At 39.9% G+C, this 21,092-nt stretch overlaps 2 protein-coding genes across 7 annotated transcripts in view; one reads left to right on the forward strand and one right to left on the reverse strand.

The window, feature by feature from the left end:
• LOC309719642 (transmembrane protein 132C) overlaps nt 1-13,469 on the forward strand; it is a 173,856-nt gene extending 160,387 nt beyond the window's left edge. For 3 of the 4 annotated variants that reach the window (XM_082555910.1, XM_082555912.1, XM_082555911.1), the window contains exons 7-9: nt 2,055-2,328; nt 5,862-6,053; nt 9,485-12,596. In XM_082555910.1, coding sequence (XP_082412036.1) covers nt 2,055-2,328; nt 5,862-6,053; nt 9,485-10,651 — 1,633 coding nt within the window. In that variant the 3' untranslated portion in view covers nt 10,652-12,596. Of the gene's footprint in view, nt 1-2,054; nt 2,329-5,861; nt 6,054-9,484; nt 12,597-13,438 lie in introns of those variants that run through there. The other variant, XR_014280273.1, reaches the window with a different exon arrangement.
• A 4,133-nt stretch (nt 13,470-17,602) lies between these two features.
• The window catches only part of slc15a4 (solute carrier family 15 member 4), a 35,092-nt gene continuing 31,602 nt past the window's right edge, over nt 17,603-21,092 (reverse strand). For all 3 annotated transcript variants that reach the window (XM_082555927.1, XM_082555926.1, XM_082555925.1), the window contains exon 9: nt 17,603-19,400. In XM_082555927.1, coding sequence (XP_082412053.1) covers nt 19,249-19,400 — 152 coding nt within the window. In that variant the 3' untranslated portion in view covers nt 17,603-19,248. The remainder of the gene's footprint in view (nt 19,401-21,092) is intronic.

Genomic DNA, 21,092 nt, shown 5'->3' on the forward strand with positions numbered 1-21,092 from the left:
ATAATGCAGTTGTTTCAGGACATACCTGACATGACAGTGAGATAACCATAACTTTAATGTGATTCTTCAAGTTAATAGAACAGAATAGAATAGAATAGAATAAACCTTTATTATCCCACGGATGAGAAATTTTGGTGTTACAGAGCTCTTACAGCAAGGGTAAATAAAATATAAAAGGAAGACACAAGGTGGTCCCATAAACATAAGCAACCGAAGTTTGTATATACAGGTAACAATGCACAGAATATGTATAGAAAAATTGAAGAATTGTACGGAGATATGTATAAAATGCAGTAAACCTTTACAATACTGTGTTAATTAAAAATGCAATGTGATTATGTGTTACCTTGTAGCACTTGTATACACAATACTTAACTACACAGGGCACATCATGAAAAAAAATTGTATTTGAAAACCAAAATGCAGTGAAATTGCAAATGTACTTTTCATAACTGTATGCTGTGACTTAGCTGGACAAATTGTTTCTTTTCAGTGTTACAATATTGACTCCACAGTAATAAAGGCGGTCTTTCACTTGCGAATATGAAATCAGTCCCTCCAGCAAAGCTTTTAAGCCCTTATCTTCAAATCTCTCTCTACCCTTGGCTTTCCTCTGGAGAATGCAGCTGACATCTTTATTCCCACAGCTTCGCATGCAGTCCGATTTCTCAGGGGATTCAGACAGAAAGAGACAAGCAGAGCGGATAATCGCAAGAAAAAGAGTTTAAGAGATTAATTTCGTTTTTTTTCTCCCCTTCATCACGATTGCAACCTTTACTAGAGTTTATGTGTGTGAGAGAGAGAAATAGCAACACAGGAACAAATGAAGATGATTAGATGAAAAGGAAGGCGCAAGTCTGTACAGTAAGATATATGATTAGTAGTTGTGTTGACAAAGTGCTTTTTTTTTCCTTTGGAAGAATCCCAACCGTGCCCCAGTGTAAGCCTGAAGAGCTGTAACAGCATTTATTTCCCCAGAATAACCATTCAAACAATGCTTTGTCAACATTCAAGGCTGATTGTTTTCTTCAAAGGTGTTTGTTAATGCGAAAATGTAAAAAAAAATACAGTTATAAGTAAACTAATGATATTGCGGCTGTATTGTAACCATTTAAACCTAGTTTGTCACACTCAAAGCAATTTTCCTAGTGAGAGATAGTTGTGCCTCTGTTGGCTGATTTGTTACCGAAAGTAATAAAATTAGATTTTCTTGCAACAGAGCGATCTGGGAGGCTATTAAGTAAAGCCGTAAGGAGGTGTATGCACATTTACAATCCAGGCCGGGTGCTCCAAAATAGTAAAGGAGAGACATTTAGACAGAGAAATGATGGCCATTCGCTGGATTGATCCCCCTCTTACTGGTTTAATCAACAACATTGCATCATAGCTTGAGTTTTGTCGGGTGAACATCCCGGTATGAGTTACACCCGTCTGTGTGTTTGTTGTTTACTCCAATTTAAAATGCTACTCAAAATACCACAAACCATACATCAGTACAAAATGAGTGTTTTAAATTCTGCCTTTTCTAGATTGTTGATACCGATAAACACAAAGTACGCAGCAGCGTTTTGTTTTTTAACATCATTATGCATGCTACAGTTGTTATGCATGCTCATTGTGTGTTATCTTGATTAAAACATTACACAGTACAGTAAATCAAAGTTATATGACATATAACTCTGATTTACTGTACTGTGTAATGTTTTAATCAAGATAACACACAATGAGCATGCATAACAACTGTAGCATGCATATGCATAGCTCATATAATGTTAAGCACCAGATACAAAAGTAACAAATTAGCAACACATGTTGCTAAATGCACTTGTCAGTGCATTTTGGATGTAGGCAAAGTTCTGCAAGAAATCCTGTTTCAGCCTCAATTGTACCAAATTTCATGGCAGCTTATCCAATATTTTTTTCTTTTAGTCTGTAAAACAGCCAACACTGCTGTCTCTAAAGGCATGCCACTCTCACTGCTAAGAAAAGAAATTCTTTCCACTTTGCACATCAGACTGTTTTATTTTTTATTTTCTTTCTTTCTTTTTAAACAGGTCGACACGGGACAGCGAGGATGAAGACGACGAAGACAGGCGAGGGCGAAGCTGCACTCTGCAGTACCAGCATGCCATGGTCAAAGTCCTGACTCATTTTATAGCCGAGTCAGCTGATCCTCGAGGCCAGACCAACTACATGCTGGGCACCGATTGGCAGGTGGACATTACGGAGCTTGTTTGGGACTTCCTCAAAGTAGAGAATACACAGGTTGCACAGCTATTGGACAAGAAGATACTAGTGGGCCTTGACACAGGCATGACCACTATTCAGGTATACGAAGAATCTGTATCTGTATCAGAATTTGTTACAACAACAGCTTACAGGTGCTGTCTAAAATTACATTTGCTGCAATGAGACAAAATCTGAATGTTAGTCAGGCAGTGGGGGGTTTATTAACACATAATAATCATAAAATTTTTATCTTTAGTACACATGCAACCACAATACAATTTGTACACCGGCTGTTTTGATTAAGTTTAATTTCAAAGCACAGTTAAAATCTTAGTGGGCACGACTGTAACATGCTTGGTGCAATCCCCTGAAGCTTGGCACAGTGTTATCATGATAAATAGAAAGAAAAAAAACTGTTAAAAGTGGTGGTTCCTAAAAACTAATACTCAGTAGGCTTCTTTCAAGTTGCATTTTATAATTTTTAAAAATGCAATTTTACTGTAATGCTCCACTTTGGTCAGTTCTTCCCTGATTTGAACCATATGTTCTCTGAACAATGTTGCCTCTGATTCCAAATAGGTATTTGCCATTGATTCTTGTTCTTCCCTGAATACCTGCTTTGTTAACAGCAAAAGAGATCCAGAAACTACTCGAGTGAAATGCTGTCATTCAGTGTGCAATTATTCTGCCGTGGCTAGAATCTTTCAAAACTCCAGCAATGTTTGTGTTGGAAGATCAGTGCTTCCTTTTAATCCTCTTTACTCAAGTAATTGTGCAAATCTCAAAATCTGTTGTATAGATGCACACACACACACACACACACACACACACACACAGTAGTGTAGAAGCTATTTGAGGTTGGCAAAGATTTGTTTTAATATAGAACACTATAATATTGTGGTTGTTCTAATGAGTCAAAAAAAAAAAAAAGACTGTAGTGATTTTATTAGTGATTTAACTACAACCACTTGGGAAATACAGTTCTATGCCTCTGCACTCATCACGGGCGTAGCAGTCATGGTAATTTGGGGCTTTTTATGATTTCTCTGAACTGGACTGGAATGATTTACATCCTTAATGACATTAAAAACAATCATTTGGTGCACAGCTTTGAATCAATTTAGGATTTTCTCTAAACCACACAGGGTCATAATTCTACGTACAGGTTCAAATATATACGTACACTCACTTAAATCTTCGGTTAAGGTGCTGAAGGTGAGATGAGAAACCACTTTGTCGAGGTCTGGAAGAAAGAAACCCCAAACTGTCACCCTTAGATGAGAGTACCATCTAATTAGTGGTACTGGTACATTGCACAAAGTGGGTGGAGTAATGAAGAAGTATTTCTACCTCTAAATTCTTCAACTTTAGGTCAGTTCAACAGGTAGTTGGACACAACAGAGAGTATCAGCAGGACAATGATCCCAAACAACCATGGAAACTAGTTTTGGAATGAATGAAGCAGGCGAACACTAAGCTTCTAGAAAGTCCTTCACAAACCCCAAAATTGTGGACTTTCCATAAGAACTTTGTCCATGCCAGAAAACAAACAGATTTGAATGAACTCTACCAATTCTGCCAAGAAGAGTGATTAAAAATATCCAATTGGAAGCTTGTTGATGTCTACCAAAAACATCTGGCCGAGGTGCAACTTGCTAAAATACATTTAATCATATATTAGTGTGATGTGTGTATGTATTTGAGCCTGTAGGTACACTTTATCCCTTTGTTGGTTAGACAAAATCCCAATAGGCTTCAAACTGGTGCACCCAATTTGGTTTTTTTTTAATCATTTAAGATATATTCAGTATAATCATTCCACCCTGGAAGCTGAACAGTTCTAAGAAATCATTAAAAGCCCCAAATTACCATGACATTCATTCCTGTAATGAGCTTAAACTTCTGACCACAACTGTGTGAGTTTGGGTGTAGCATTCATCCATCCCATCAGCATAAACGCAACATCTTAGGGATACTTCTTTTTATAACTTTGTGGTCAACTCTGAAGTCTCTTTGCCTGGCCAGAACTCGAGAGTTTATGCACTAATTAGGCAAAACATTGCAATAAATTTCAGAATAAATGTTAAATTTGTAACCTTTTATATTTAACAAGTCAATGGTGAAATTTGGTGCCATAACTCAGGAACTGGTGAGCATTGGTGGTGCTTTGGTGGTTCTGTCAATCTGCCAGGCTAAAAATGTGCTTGAAGCATTCATGTTTTAACCTTTTTTGCTTCTCTGTAGCAACAGCCATGACTGCTGTCATGGTTACAGCTCTGTACTCTGTCAGAATCTTTAAAAATAATTACATTTATTATGTTGTACTACAAATCCTTGGATGTGAATGTGTTCACAGCCAGACAACAACATGGTTGTAATTCTAGGTATATCTTAAACTCTAATTAGAGTTTACCTAGCTTAACATTACATTATTCTCTCTAGAGAAAAACATGTCAGAATAACATGCTGTGGAAACATGTTGCTTATCCCGGGGACAGTAACAATTGTGAATGTTGCTGTTGCAGTTTGACTAGTACCTCCCTTTGACCATAGCAGACAGGTGATTACTGGTGTGTCACAGCCTGTACTTCAGGCTCTCTGTAGTGAGTGGGTCCTCTCCCCTCAGCCCTATGCTTTGTCAAGCTCTTCACACTAACTGGATGAATATCAGCCTCCTAATGACATCTGTGAGAGTGGGATCTGTTTCCTGGCTCAGAGTACTCATCCGTCTGTTTCTGTGCAGAGATGTGTTCAATCCCCAAACACCACAAACCTGAAAATATAAGCACCAACCGGAAAACACGGCAAGTACGAGGGTCTGACAGCTGACTGCCTGTGCCATGCATCATGCTGATGAAAGATACGGCACACGGATGAGGATAAGCATGCGGAGGAAGTCTTCCTCTGCATGCTTCGTTCTTCTGTTTTGGGGTTAAAGTGTGCCTCTTTTTTAGATTACCAGTATTAGTCAAAGGGAATGGATTCATACCTACATGAGGTACAAGGGTTGGATGGCATCCAAGTTGAGTTGTTTTTTGATCCACCCAGCCTGAGTAGCGACAGATAAAATTAAAAAAAAAGTGTGTTTTGTGTATCGTTTTGCATATTGCGGAGGAGCATGCAAGTCTTTTATGTTAGATGAAAACCCTTGGAAAGACATTTTCTCAGCTTCACCTGTAACTCACAGTAATCCCTCCCTTTTTTTTCTAAAATCAGTGGCATCTTCACAGCCAGATGCTCATTGATGTGTTGTTTTTGCATTTCACTTGCCAGAAATCACTTGTCAGTCAAACAATGTGACCAGTGTGTATTTTCCGTTAATGAAGTTTTTTGCTGTTTTCTTTCTGCTCCATCCGTTTCTGTTTGCTGTTGCTGCTGATTTCTCTTGGGAAAGACCTCCCAGGCCTCAGTGTTTAGAGCAGGAAATCATAAAGCCTTCATCAACAGGCTATACACTAGGTTGAGTCACTGCTGTTGAGTAGCATCTATAATTGTTCGTACCAAATGTGACAGGTTACTGCGTGTATTCGTGAAGAATACCGTCAAAGAAAAATGTAATTATTTGCCTTTTTTACTTTAATGTCTCCATGGTAATCTGTCATCTCTCTCCTTGTTTTTCTTCACTTTTTCAGGTGTTGTCTCCTTTATCAGACTCAATCCTGGCAGAGAAGACTATCACAGTGGTGGATGACAAAGTGACCATCACAGAGTTGGGAGTCCAGTTGGTGACAGGCCTTTCCATGAGCCTGCAGCTCAGTCCGGGAAGTAACCGGGCCATCCTGGCTACTACAACCACACAGGAAGTCTTGCAGAGCTCCAAACAGGTCAGAATGCTTTAAGAAATTAAAAACCACAAAACTACATTTAATATGCGTAAGGGTTATTGGCTCACAAGTTTGAAAACATATTGTCTAATTGAATGAGCAAATTCATATAAATTTATACACTCACCTGCCATTTTATTAGGTATATCTTGTTAATACTGGGCTGGACCTCCTTTTTGTCTTTGGAACTGCACAATTTTTCATGGCATGAATTCAGTAAGGTGCTAGGAAACATTCCTCTGAGATTGTGGTCCATATTAACATGACAGCATCACACAGTCGCTGCAGATTTGTCAGCTGCACATCTTTGATCCAAATCTGCCGTTCCATCAAATCCCAAAAAAGCTCTCTTAGATTGAGATCTGGAGACTGTGAAGAGCATGAGAGTACAGTGAACTCGCCGTCATGTTCAAGAACAAGTTTGGATTTATTTGACTTTTGGTGTGTTATTCTGAGGGAAGCAGCCATCAGAAGATGGACACTTTGTGGTCATAAATGGACATGGTCAGCAGCAATACTCAAGTAGGCTGCTGTGTTTAAGTGATGCTCAGTTGGTACTAAGGAGCCCAAAATGTGCCCAGAAAATATCCCCCATTTGAATATAACACCGGCAGGCTGAATTGTTAACAAAAGGCATGATGGAGTAATTCGCTCATATTGTTTATTCAAATTCTGACACTAACAGCAGAAATTGAGACTCATCAGTACAGGCAACATTTTTCCACTTTTGGCAAGCCAGAGTGAATTATGTGAAAAATGTTCAGATGGCTCTACAGGGAAAGGAGAAAATCTGAAAACCTGATTGTAAAACGTCGTAAAGATAGGAAAAGATATTTTAGTTGACTGATGACCAAAGAAAACATCGCTTGAAACACATTCTGCTGCAATCAGGGGGAACATAAAGAGCCACATGCAACTCATCAGATCTGCAGAGGCCACTGTCTTAAAATGACACAGTGGGCATTGCAATACTTGCACAAAAAACAGACAAGTGCTTCAAAGATTGTGGTTGGGGTGGGGTTATCAACTGGAATCTGAGTTTCTGTGGCAGCTCAGACAGTGTGAAATAGATTGCATAATGTCAACAGGTATGGAAAGAGTCCAGTTTAAAAATCATTGTTCCTTGGCACAAAATATTATATGCAGTTACAATTATATTCATTTAAACTGCTTAAATACCCTACTATTCAACTTAGACGTAATGTAGTTACTGGAAGTGATTCAGTTTTGACACTTACAGTGCCTTTGTTGCATACAGAAAGTGGAGGTGTTTTAATAAGATAAAAAGTAAAACCAACGAATAATCGTTAATCAACTGTGATTTTCTATTAATCATGTTATCAGTTATCCATCAAAATCAAATATTTGATAGTCGATGCTCCTCAAATCTAATTTTCTTTGTCATACCTAATATCTTATTATCATCTTTCCATTTCCTTAAGCTGCAGAAAATTATAGTCAACACTTTCATGTGTTTTAATAGATAAAATGATTAATGGATCAAATGAGTGGATAATTAGCAGGTTAGCAGAAAAAGAAGATAATAATTTGGTGCAGACCCACGTATAAGAGACTTCTATGTGATTTTACTTAACAGCTCATTTCTCCTCAGAGCCTCCTTTACAAAAGTGAGCGCTGATTCTTCTCTACTAGATGAAAATTATTCACAGACCATTTAGACAGATCTGATTAAGGCAGATAATTATGTTCATTTGTTTTACATTGGCAATTATTATCACCTAGAATATTAAATTACTCTTAATTAGATGAAATAATTTTTTTATATAAATATCAGCTGAAGCCAAAAGTGCTCAATCGCCAACTCAAATACTTTTAGGGTCTCTATAAAGTTATTTTTTGTTTGCATTACACTATCCTTAACTGTCTAAATGTGCAAAAGAAAAAGAAAATAAGTGAGAGATTATAAAAAGTTATCTACACGAGGAGCGCTGCTTTGAGACAAGCTGGATGTCTTAGGACAGCAACCCCAACCTTTTTTGGGCCACAGACCGGTTTATGTCCAACAATATTTTCACGGAACGGCCTTGTGTCGTGGATAAATAAACAAAAAAAACCACTACCGTACCAAAGAAAAAGAAGATTTATTCTTAACACAAGAGAAAAGACCCTGGGAAACCAAGTTAATGATCAAAACAATTAAAAAATAACAATAAAAACCTATAAAACCCCTGAAAACCATACATTTCACACCCGAGCCTCAACTCTCGCGGCCTGGTACCAAACGACTTGGCCGTGAGAGTTGGGGACCGCTGTTTTAGGATTATCAGAAACTTCAGCAGAGTCTTATTGTCATGGCTTCCAAAGCTTGTGAGCATAGTGCAGCCTGAGGGCTGGCAGTCCATTGGCATAGCCTCTCTTAACATTTAAGCTGGTGGGCAAGCCCATAGCTTCAGCCTGGCAGCTTGATTCTTTAATGAATAGCAAAAACAATACAAAAATAGAAAAATGCTAAGCTTTTTCATTTACTTCTATTTGTAGTTCCTCTTTTTTAATTAATTTTGTTATATTATTTACTTTCCTGAATAGATGTACATTTTTTTCTTCTATGTCTTGGCTAGTCTGTTCTTTTTACGGCACTCATATATTAACTCAAAGGCTTGAAAGCATGTAACGCAGCGCTTCTCTTTGGTTATCTAATGGAAACAGAAGTTTAATCTCAGAGCAAGCTCAAGCAACACCACAGTACTGTACAAAATTTCGACTTAAAATCTGAACTTTGCAATTCTGTCATGTTTGCTTTTCTTTATAATTTGCTGCAGCTACTCTCGCTGTGGCTTCTTTGATCAAGCTCTCCAGTGAGCTCTCCGAGCTGCCCCGAACTATTCCACTTCACCCTTTTTTCTGACTGAGGGCATGAAGGCTATTTATCAGCTCTATCTTCTTACATAGAGTGTGGGGATAAGCAGACAGCACTGCGCTTGCAAGACCTCTGGTGTTACTAATATAAGGAGCATTGACAGACCACTGTGGGAATCTATATACTTGTGCGCCTTTGGGGGATTTGTCTCTTGGTGATATTAAAATGCAAATTGTGAAACTGCAGTAGTAGGCGGCTTCACGACACCCATGTATGGCGAAGCCTCAGTGGCATGAACAATATTTAAAGTAACTGTTTGATCTTTTCTGCCCCTTGGCTGAGAGAAAATAGCTGCTGAGGTAGCTTAACCACAACTTAGTGAGCTTGACTAAAGGAACACTGAATCCAAATAATCATTATGCAGCTCATTTGAACAATTCACTATACTCCCATAAGTTAAAGCCGGCGGAACAAGCAAGGGGAGTTTCAGAGCTAACCTGTTGAAAATGATCTGTTTCCATGAAATTATGCTCTATGCAGTATTTTTACAGCATCATTTCAATCCTTTGTAATGTCTGACAATCCTGCCTCTCTCTCTCTACCTCTTTTGTAGGAGGCCTTGATTAGTGCCTGGCTACAGTTCAGTGACGGCTCTGTGGCTCCACTAGACCTCTACAATCCGGACTTTTTTGTCCTGACAGCCACTTCACTAGACGAGGAAGTCGTGACAGTGCAGCAGGACCCTTCCTGGAAATGGCCTGTCATTGTGACGGAGGCAGAGGGTCAAGGCCTGCTGGTCAGGATGGAAATGACTGTTAGTGAAGTGTGCCAGAAGTTCAAGCGACGCAGCATTATAGCTGCGGGGAACTGCAACATCAGGGTGAAGTTTGGCCATAGTGACAGCTCAAGGGGAGGGAGCAGCGACTATGGTCCTGATGGAGATGATATGGAGAACAGGGGCAGGCTCTCCTCCCAGGACAGGACTGGCCTTGACACACACTATTACGGTAGTTCGATCTCTGACATGGAGGATGGTGTGCTGAAGAGAGCCACCACAACGAGAAGCGCAATAATCCGCAGACCCAATGGGGATAAACTTTCAGTGGATGGTAGCCAGAGCATACCAATTGACTTTGCTGACTTCCCCGCACAAGTAGATCTACCCCGTGGTCGCAATGTGGACGACGAGCTCATTCAGACTGCCCGAGGGCTCACAGACCTAGAAATTGGCATGTACGCCTTGCTCGGGGTCTTCTGCCTCGCCATCCTGGTCTTTCTTATTAACTGCATTTCCTATACGCTCAAATACCGTCACAAGGAGCTCTCCATCGAGGGCCAGGAAAACATGAACCATGCTCACGACTGGGTGTGGCTGGGGAACGAGGCCGAGCTGCTGGAGAGCCAAATCAGCCTTTCGCCTCAGCAGGAAGAACAGACCTCCATGATAGACTCAAGCAGCGGCCTCGAGGAGGGCAGCCACTTACTGAACGGAGGCTCTTCCCAGAAGAGCGTGCCGAGCCAAGTGCATCGGGCGGCGGACACAGGCTGCATAGCCAAGGACAGCAAAGGAGACTCCCCCACCACCAAGAGAAAGCGAGTTAAGTTTACCACGTTCACCACTATCCCCTTGGACAATAGCTACCCCACTGTTAGCACACTGACTGGAAGCCACAGCCATGACATTAAGTGGGTGTGTCAAGACGTGCAGCTTGGAGACTCCAAGGAGTTGCGCAGTTACATGGAAAGGTTAAATGACAGTGCTTTAAAAGAGGTGGCATAATGTACTGTGTGCACTTGTGACAAACTCACCCATATGCCTTCCAGCCAGCGGAGAGTGGGTCTCAACAGAAACCAGATCCACAGTTGGTGATCGAGGAGTAAATTTACTTCAGAATCAACCCAAACTGCCAAAGGGTCATTAAACTTTGCGAGAAATGTCATGATTCCACATATGACTGATGATAAATCACTGACAAAAAACATGAGGTGGTTCTTTTGTTTGTCAGATGGTTGCCACTTAAACATTGTTTTATTATTACACGATTTAGAATCGTGCAAGGATCCCAGAACTGATCTGCAGCAAAGCATATAGAGTTTAAAACGAACAGTGACGTGACTAGATAGATATTCCGAGTGTGTGTGTGTGCACATTAAATGGCTTTGGAAGTTCTGTATCAATTTTGGATTTCTTACATGAGAGTTCTGGAAAGGTCAAAGCAAGTCAAGACAAATCTGCATGTTGTTCGGGGGGGGGGGAAGAAAAGAAAAACAAGAATGGCACAACTTTCCAGTTCATTGTCATCCTCCTTAGCAAGGCATACGACCTGTTATGTATATACTGAACAATCTCCAAAGCATTGTACTGTTGCTCTGTATATTGTATTTTCATAACATTTAAGGAATACACAGTAATGTCAAGAGTGTGCATCAGCTTTTATTGACTGCAGCATTGTGAGGCATTGAGTCTTTAGATTGGAGAAGGTGAAGCCAATTACACACTGATCTTTGTATCAAAGACTATTTATAAGATGTAATTTACCTACAAGCAACAACACAATCTAATCTCGTTTAATGCTGGCCAGTGAAGAAAAGCATCAATACTCTCATCTTGTCCATTACAATCCAGTACCCTGACACCACAGCCAGTATATGTGAAGGAGCTTTTAAACCAAATGGCTGACCATCATGATAATGTGACATTTCCCAATACCGCCCTCTCAGTTAAAAGTTTTTCAAGGTTTGAAGAAAATACCAATTAACACCTCTGTCCCATAATTACACGCAAGGTAGGAAATATTACCTTTTTTTGGAAGTGGATCTTTTATTATTCAGATAATTGCACAAATAATAATCTTCTCTGAAAACTTCTAAACAAGGGCAGTCGGCTGAAAAATTGCATTTTGCTCAGTGAACGTTATTATCATCACAGTGGTGTTGGGGAATTGTGTGTGCGTGAGTGTGTTATTATTTTCCATCAAGCAGAGAAATGTTCACATTATGTTAACTGTTGCCGCAGTATGAATCAGGTTGTTAATCAGGGGCATTGTCAATATTATTCGTTTCAGCAAATAGTGGCGCTACCTTGAGTAGAATTGGGGATGTCGTATAGAATAGCTTACTTCTGTCAGCATTCGGCACTAAATGGAGCCCCACCAGATACCTACACAGCGGTTTAGCAGCTTTTCCGGCTATTTTTCTGCCTATTTCCCTTATCGTGTGTCAGCTGAGAAGGTTTATACCATTTTCATGTCCGCACATTAGCTTAAACATCATACTACAGAGGCCCCAGTCACAGAAGACCCCCAAGCAATCTTTAGTTGCTAAGGGAAATGTGTTTCCCCCAACTGGTTGGTCAGTCATTGCTGACTGTTGGACCGAAAACCTATTCATGATTACTTTGGTCGCTAGCAAATTGCCCCAATCAACTGTAGTTTGCACGGAAGACACCAGCTTGTCTGTAAAGACTTGCTAACTTCTACAGGAGCAGTAGTAGACTTAGGTTGTGCCTGCTGCATCTGACACATTTCAAAAGGTCAAATTTTTACTTTGAAGACTAACACTCTCTGTTTCACTACCATTTAGCGAGTAGTTGGTGAGCGTTAGCAGACAAGTTAGCCTCTTTCATGCAAACTATAAGTAATAGTAGCAATCTGCTAGCAAAAAAGTTTTTGTTGCGGCTAACTGGCAGTAAATGCTACTACAAAAACATACAGGTAACATAATTTTCTTAGCTAACCCTTATCAAAGAAGAATATGTAATAATATGCATTATTTTTTAAATGTATAACTAATGTTTTCTGGTGTTGCAGTGTTTTAAGTGCTGATATTTCTAAACTGGGGTAATTCAAGTAGAAAAAAATTAAGACATCTATGAGCAATGTAACACGCACACACACCGTGATACACACAAACAATTATGTTCTGTCACCATGTCGTGATCCGCTTCATTTTGTGGGGTTTTCCCGCTTCTGTGGCTTTAGCGTTATCTCCAGGGGACTGAAGCGGGGGTCACAGCTGCTGCGCTCAGTCGGTGGACCGTGAAGGGCGAGGAATGCCTGTGTAGATATGGGAGGGATTTAACTGCCAGCCACAAGGGTAATGATTGATGGAGGACCCCGGTTAATTAAAACACCACTGCAACTCTCTTTCTGCAACCACTGTTGGTGGCTTCAGCCTCTTCAAGTAAAAGCAATACAACCCATTAAAGGCACACCACATTCACCCCCTTGGGCTCCAGTTGTGGATGTGCTCATACCTGCTGGGATGTAGCACACGAAATATAATGGCTGTATTCACTTCGGTTCATGGAGCATGTTAACTCAAGTCTCATTTTTGTTGGCCTTGAAGTCTTGACTTCATGAAAAGGGAAAGGAGAAAAAAAAAGCTTCCCCAGGCCTCCATCTTAAATGGATTTTTAATTAAATTGATGATGTGAGACCAACAAACTCTCACTAATGGTTGGCTGTGCTCCCTGTGGTCCTAATGTGCCGAGCCCGTATTTGCAATTTCCAAATGATTATTCGCTGTTTGATTTATGTTGCTTCATCTGAATTCATTTTACCGTCAGTTCACAGCAGGTTCACGACAGCTAAATGTACACAACCACCCCGCTGGAGAGGAGCGAAGAAACAGCCAACGAGGTCGGCTTGACATTCCGGTCCGACCGATTCTTACAGATGGAGTCGCAGGGAACTAGAGGCAACATTGTTTACAACGCCCCTGTGCCAAATCTGTCTCCTGTAAACACAATCTCCCACCTGACCAGCAGACCACATTGGGAAGATAAACACCACAGCACACATGAACAAATGTTCCCTTGTCTTACCATCTTTGTAAGGTCTCTCAGGCAAAGTCCCTACCCACAAGATGTAAAGCTCTAAAAGAAAAAAAAAAAAGGTCACAAATATGTTTTTTCCAAATAAAAGTAAGTAAATTGTACATCTGTTAGAGACTGATTCAACTGCACACTTAGTAAACGAATGAGTGAGTACATCATGAAATAATTTGTGTCGGAGTGCTTCAAAACAACCAAGAGTGCGCGTGTTTCTTATAATGAAGACATCACCCAGTGCAGCAGCGAGTGTTTATCCTTTTGGACAAAAGAGGGTCTCTGTGGCACAGAAAAAATGTGCTAGTGTGTTAGTTGTGGAGATTATTCATTTGTAGTCAGTTAATTAGTTTTTGTCTTTTTTTATGGGATTTCTTGAAAGTAAGAAATAAACAACCCTGTGCAGGTATTTTTGGCCTCCAGAACCAACAAAGTGATCTCAGCACAAGCTCACAGGTACAGAGTATCAGTGATAACTCAGAACTCCAGCAGCTATAAACAACTACAGTAGCTGGCGAAAGGCTCAGCAGCATGACTCGAGCACCCAGCCATGTCATTTAGATGTATTGGCCCACTAGTAAGGGCAACATGCACAGGGGAGCGACATATCAGGCAGTGCTCTCAGGGAGGCTGAGGAATTTTTCTTCCTGCTGAAGAACAACAGAAGGTCAGAGGGCTACCAAGATACACCTGGCACAAATGGTACTCCTCAGAGTGGCTAAAAAGATTTATCTTGATACCTGTACTGTTTTATGGGAGTCAAGTCCCATTCTGCACAAATAGGATACTCTAAACCACGGGGCATGCACATAATAACTAAGGCTGATGCCGTAAATCCAGATGGATGTACGCTGTTAAAGCGTTTTTACGGTTGCTTATTTCACACATCATCTGTCTGAATGAACATCCTCACCTGCCGCCTCGCTCGGTCCTACAGAAATCAGTCTTACAAGCGACAAGACAAGCACATTTTCTGGAACAAGAGATTGGGAGAGGTTATGTTATCCTCAGCACGACTTCTTCGTTGGTGTGGCATTTCAGAAACATATCAGACACGAGTTTAACAACCCGCCCCTTGTCCCACTTAGATTCCCCGGACTCCAGGATGCCGCGTGATTAGTTCGAGGTAAATGCTGATGATGAGTACTTAGAGATGAGTGATTTGTCTGCTTGGCTGTTTTCTTAAACGTTGTGTGTGCATTAGCTTATCCTAATTAACATGCAGCGATACCTCCTAATCCTCCAATTACTGGAGCAACATCTTAGGGAGCATCTGATGGCCGCTCATTACACAGGTAAGACTCAGTAATACAATTAAAAGCAGCTTAACATTCTGTAGATTAGCCCGCCGCGCGCCCCTGAAAAATCATTGACATACAGCACGCACAGTGGTCTTAATTGAGAAGTATGGAGACGCACAGACCAGAATTCACAAATGAAAACTCTTTATGGGATTAAACCTTTTTTCTTTTTTTTCGCAAGGAAATACTGTTTGATACATGTCTGCTTAGTACTAAAGATACTTGGAGTAATAGTGCCTCTAATTAAAAATTACAGTCATAATTTAATCTTCAGTTTCTGGAAGTCTTTCGTCTTTTACTTGATCTTTTATCACAACTGTGTCGCACAGACTGCAGACAGAACAGGGATTCAGCTACATCCATATTGTTTGTAAAGTCCTGTTTTAAAGCCTTAATTTTAGTGTCTTGGCCAACTGTTGCCAGTTTGAGTTTTTTTGGGGCCACATATTATCATTTGGTGTTGTTGTAAGCTAGCGCTAACTTTTGTCCTTTAATTCAAAGGGGTGAGTTCAAAGGAAATCTAATCCCATGGAGCCGTCCTACAGGTGGAGAGAGATGGCAGAGATCAACACTCCACTTTGTCCCAGAATATATAGTAAAGTGAGGCATTGCATCACATCTCGAATCAGAACATTTTCTGGACAACCATCTCTAAGATACATAAACATTTTATGGCCCAAAGTTTGAACACTTATTATGGTTACTGTGAGATTTTAGCTTGAGATATAGAGTACTTTTCAAAATATATACATTCAGCCACATTCAGCCACATTCAGACCATTTTTTGGGACATTGAAATCTGAAGCAAGGTAGGATCCTGAATATCTCATTAACTATTAAAGATGATAATACTGAATGAAAACGTGGATGAAAGAAAATGGATCAACGCATCATTTTCAAAAAACTATATCTTGCAAAGTATTTAATATATGAAGCTAGAATTTCACAGGAATCATTATATATTTCCAAACTTTGTACCATGTATTTTTTATGCAAATCAGATCCAGTCGAGCAGAAGGCCCGCACTGATTTTAAATGGAATGACCCATATGGGAGTCTGACTCTAACATTTGGACCCAGTCTCAAGTGTACCCCGAAGGGTTTTGGCGCTTCTGTTTGGTAGTTTCAAAACCAAGACAGAGTTTAAAAAAAAGACAACACCTAGAACTAAGTACTCATCCAATCATGTAATACAGCAATGACTTGTGAGCAGGTAAAGTATTTTTGTATTAGCTGTATCTGATGTGAAACCATTGCAAGACTCTCACTTTAACATAATGATCGCTAAAGGCAGAAAACAAATTGAGTTTCCATTATAGACTGCATATAAAAGATGGTTGTAGCCAAGCTGCAATTTGTGACACCACCCCAGAGAAAAAAGAGAGGCCTTAAATATTTATTATGTTACTGCTGTGAATGTAATGTAATGTTAAGAAAATATTCTGAACTTGAACATATAACCAGAACATTTACAAGAATAGTGGGGGTTTTTTTGTTGTTGTTGTTTTTTAATGACTTGAATATGTTCAGTCTTCTTGGTCTAAAGTGATCCATCCACCTACTATCAAAGACAATACAAATGGTTTACGATGCCAGAATTAAATGCCCCTGCCCTTCCCAGCAACCTGGACATAGGCTCACTCTCGTTCCACTTATGAAGCCTCAATCTCAGCATTTTGGTCGTTGCCATTTTGATAGTTTGCAACCACAAGTGAGCAGCTGACTGAAAACAGAGACACTGCACGCTCACGTGGCAGAAAATTGTCAGTCACAAAGAAGCATTTGATTTGCAGGAAGAACTACTGACTTAGGAATTGTATAAATGCTGGAGGCTATGAATTCAATGAAAGATAAAGAGCATTCAGAAGGTTCTCCGAGGAACTGTTGTTTACTCGCACCATCATCTTAAAATACGAGGAGGCCAGCGTCAAAACTACATCTATGTGTTTTTTTCCCCAGTTCTGCTTCCACAACCGCTATGATGTGTCAGAAATTCCTCTGTACATGTGAAACAAGCCACCACGCTAGAATTATGACCTCAAGGCATTGTGTTGGTTTTGAAACATCAAGCTGTCTGCTCAGTCACTGCTTCATGGGCGCTCTGACCAAATTAAACAGGAAACGGCCCTCCCCGAGCCTCACGGCTGGCAGGCCTTACCATTAAAAACTGATCTGTGATGACGCTGATTTCAATGATGAAACTAAGAAGAAATATGGTGCTTCCACCCCCAACAGGAATGCAAAATGAGGCTTTACACCTCTGTGTTAGCAACCTTTTTCCCCTACAGCAAGCTACAGGGCGTGTTTTTTGTAATATAAATAATTCAGGCATTCCACTTTGAGTTTGCCTTAGGACCAACAAACCATGACCCTAATCATGAAAGCAGGCTGTTAAAAGCACGATCCGTGATTCACATGTCAACAACGGTGTCGCCATGCTGCCTGAATTTAAAACACAGGATTGGAACATGTCCTTCCTGTCTTATCAATAAAACATTTGTGTCTCGTGTAATAAACTTACAGATCTGGAAGTTGTGCAACAAAGCTGTGATTGCATGAGTGGAAACTAACCAGTACAGTGATGTGACAGACAACTTTGTTAGCTTCAAAAGTTCTTCTTTATTTAGGCACTGGCTGAAAATGACAAAGAAAAGTCACAAAATAATACACTTTATTAATGGGAACACATAACACTACAAAACATTATCACAGTTCTGTACCATACTGAAATGTAACAGGACTTTTTTTTGATGTGACTGAGATGACAACATAATTACACATACAGTAAGCAATAGAACAAGAACACATAATTATCTGATCAAATAAACGCAAACAGAAAAAAATAATCACTTGAAGAGGTGTTTCATACTGTCAGTGAGATAGAATCTAGCTTTTTTTTCTTCTTTTAAATATACAACAACGCAAACGTAACTTCATTTAGTTCGGATCATAAATGACGACGACTGTTCTGAGCTCCCGAAGGCAGGTTTACATTTCCAGGAGCTTTATGTCACATGACACGATTCCTAGAGAGCCCTGAGTTTTCTTCCTTCATGTGTTCGGCTTAATTCTGAGGATTGAAAACGCACAGACGATGGTGCACACACACACACTTAATAGTATAAAAGTAAAACAAATGAATCACAGTCTTATAAATATAACAAAACAAAACAGAATTTCTGGTAAAGCTGCAAAGCCGTAAACGTTTCTGACAGCAAATGATTCGAAATAATGTAAATAATGTCACAAATGTTATGAATTTCTCAGTACTGAGATGGCATCACTGTGAATGCGTTACATTTTTTAACTGTTATGCATCCATTTCACTGTGATCCGAGCATTAATGCCACAAGTCTAAATACAGAGATTTTTTTGTTGGGTTCTGTTAATCTAACATTGAAGATATTCGATTTTGCAGCTTGACCAGAAATGTAAAACCGAAGCGTCACAGGAGTTGTGGAGTATTTCTGACATGAGGAGGCATGTATGTATTTATGTATGTATGTATGTATGAGTCATGTAGAGTGCTATCTGAGCATTTACAGGGTAGATTAAAGTGGCTTTACAGTGACTGATCAAACAAAAAATGTGTTTGTTTGAAATCTTCTCCAACAATCGGCATCTTGAACAGCAATAATTTAAGGGACTGTTTCAAAATTACCATCGAAACCAATTCCCCTTTTGGTGCGATCTCTTCCAAGATACTGCGTGAATGGGAATGAAATGGTGCTGATTCTCGAGAACATTTAATGCACGAATACCCGAGATTAAGCTTAAGGACCTAAATGATTTAAATACTGATGTGTCGTACCAGAATAAGTGAAATGAACTGTCTCTGTTAGATAACACAAACACAAATATCTGTAAAACAACTTTGAAAATATTCAAAGGGATCACATTTTATGGCACCGTTTCCTAAGTGCAAATGATCAAAGAAAGGCAACAGGGGCAGACACGCGCACAGAAGTAAGCAAGTACAGTATGAATAGTTAATCTCTGTACTGAAAGTGGTATTGCTGCAGTCACCCAGTGATTTCAAACCCATTACCAGGAAATCTGGAAATTACTGGATATCCAAAGCACTTTAAAACTAAATCTTACATAAAAAAGGGTGTAGTTATGACAGTTACAACTTCTTCGCTCAAACTGCTGTATTATAATTAATAAGGGGTTCTTAGAGCACTGAGTGATCTGACGAGGGGGTGACCTTAGTGGGCTGCAAGTTTATGAATGTGCAGCCGTGTTGGGTCAAGAGGAAGCGCGTCTCTGCTGCTGAAGCCCTGCTCTGGCTTTCTGCTTGTCGTACTTGACCGAGATAATAAGGAACACCAGCAATGTGACGCCCTGGATCCCCGCCAAGAGGAAGAAGTAGTAATGCAGAGAGCAGTCATTGATATTACCTGCAAGAGAACAAAATAAGGACATGTTATTAATAGAATATGTGAGAGTTTAGCTGAGAATGTGCACGATGAAACTGGCATTCATGTAACTCTTAAAAAGTTGGGAGCTGCATGAAGGAAAAAAAAAAAAAGAAGACAAATATGGAAATCTGGAGAACAAAAGCATTGCAACATATTCGGAGGGTGACAGCAGGAGGGTTCTTTGTCACAAAGTACTTCTCCACGTTAAAAGAATACCAAAGGCAAAGGTAAATGGCCACGAGCTTGCAACTGTGTCAGGTTGCTGTGTGTTCAGCAGACATAAAAGGGGTGCTTGAAGTGAGCATGTTAAGGAAACACGATTCTGTCAGGAATTAGGATGGAGCGAGTGAGTGGGGGGGCTGAGGGCTTGTTACTTCTCACTTCACCATTGTGAAATCTTGTGAAAGTGAAGACAATTGACCCCACACTTCAGCGCTGATAAAGGAAAGCGGTATTGAAGCAACAGAGCAATGCAAGCCCTCAGCTATGATTCCAGCCCAGGAGTCTTTCATCGGCATTAAAGCGATTTTTGTTCCTGGTGGGACTGGGATGTGATTAAAGAAAAGAGAAAAAAAAGAAAGGTGGAAAAAATAAACTGATGCTTCCACTGTGATCTGTGGGACTTTCTTTTCTATTTTGGAGCCAGGAAGAGAAGACAAAAAGACAAAGCAGAGGGTTGCAGAAGACAAAGAGGAAGCAGTGATGGTATTTGCTGACATTCCCTGCACATTTATTCCTAATGGATTTGGCAAATCCAGCCCGACATCGGCCAACTTTGACTGTCTTAGCATTTGCTACACTGTTGGCTGAAGTGGCCATTCTCATTCAGCGACAAAGCTCGAGAGGACAGCTTAAAACAAATCCTGTTTTGGTCATGCTAGGGGTTTACATGAAGGGCAAAGCCGATACAGTTGGTTTCGCTGGTCAAGTATGGTGACAATTGGATTGGCATTAAAGCAGCTTTTTGTACAAATGACCGTGCGAGACAGATCAATTGACTTTCAGCCAACAGCATGAGACGATGCTGTGAACTACTCTGCTGGACACGGAGGGATTTTTAGGCTATTATTATTATTATTATTATTATTATCTATAAATGTGGAAATGTGAAGCCCAGAGTAATCTGACGGAGAAGCAGGCTTGATTTTAATTAGATAAGCGTCTGAATTAAGTCAAGTTCTGTGTACTCACGTGGAGTCTAATTATGCCTGTCAGTTTAAAGTTAACAGGCCCCTAGGTTAAGGTAGTATATGGTATACAGCATATGGTCTAAGATTTTTCATTTATTTCATTCTTTTACTTTTCTAATGATTTTACTGAGCAATTAAGAAACATGAACAGTGTGCTGCAGGCATGCACTCACTTACTGAATCACTGAGATTACGTTTAAAGTCAGCAGTTCTAACACACAGTGAGGTTGAGCCTTTAGTCTAAACACAAAACACAACACAAACATACACAGAGAATACAGAATGTGTAGTTCACAGTATGTTGCTTTAAACTGTCTTTTTTGTACAATATTAGGATGATGACTGAAAATAAGAAGAAATATAACAAGGACCTTTAATCACATGAGGTTCATTAGAATATTAAACACAGACATATTAAACAAAATCAGGTAAATCTAATTTTAATACCACAAAAATATTTGACTTTTTAATCAATTATTGA

The sequence above is a fragment of the Aulonocara stuartgranti genome (genome assembly GCF_965226115.1).
Source record: "Aulonocara stuartgranti genome assembly, chromosome: 12".
Taxonomy (NCBI): domain Eukaryota; kingdom Metazoa; phylum Chordata; class Actinopteri; order Cichliformes; family Cichlidae; genus Aulonocara; species Aulonocara stuartgranti.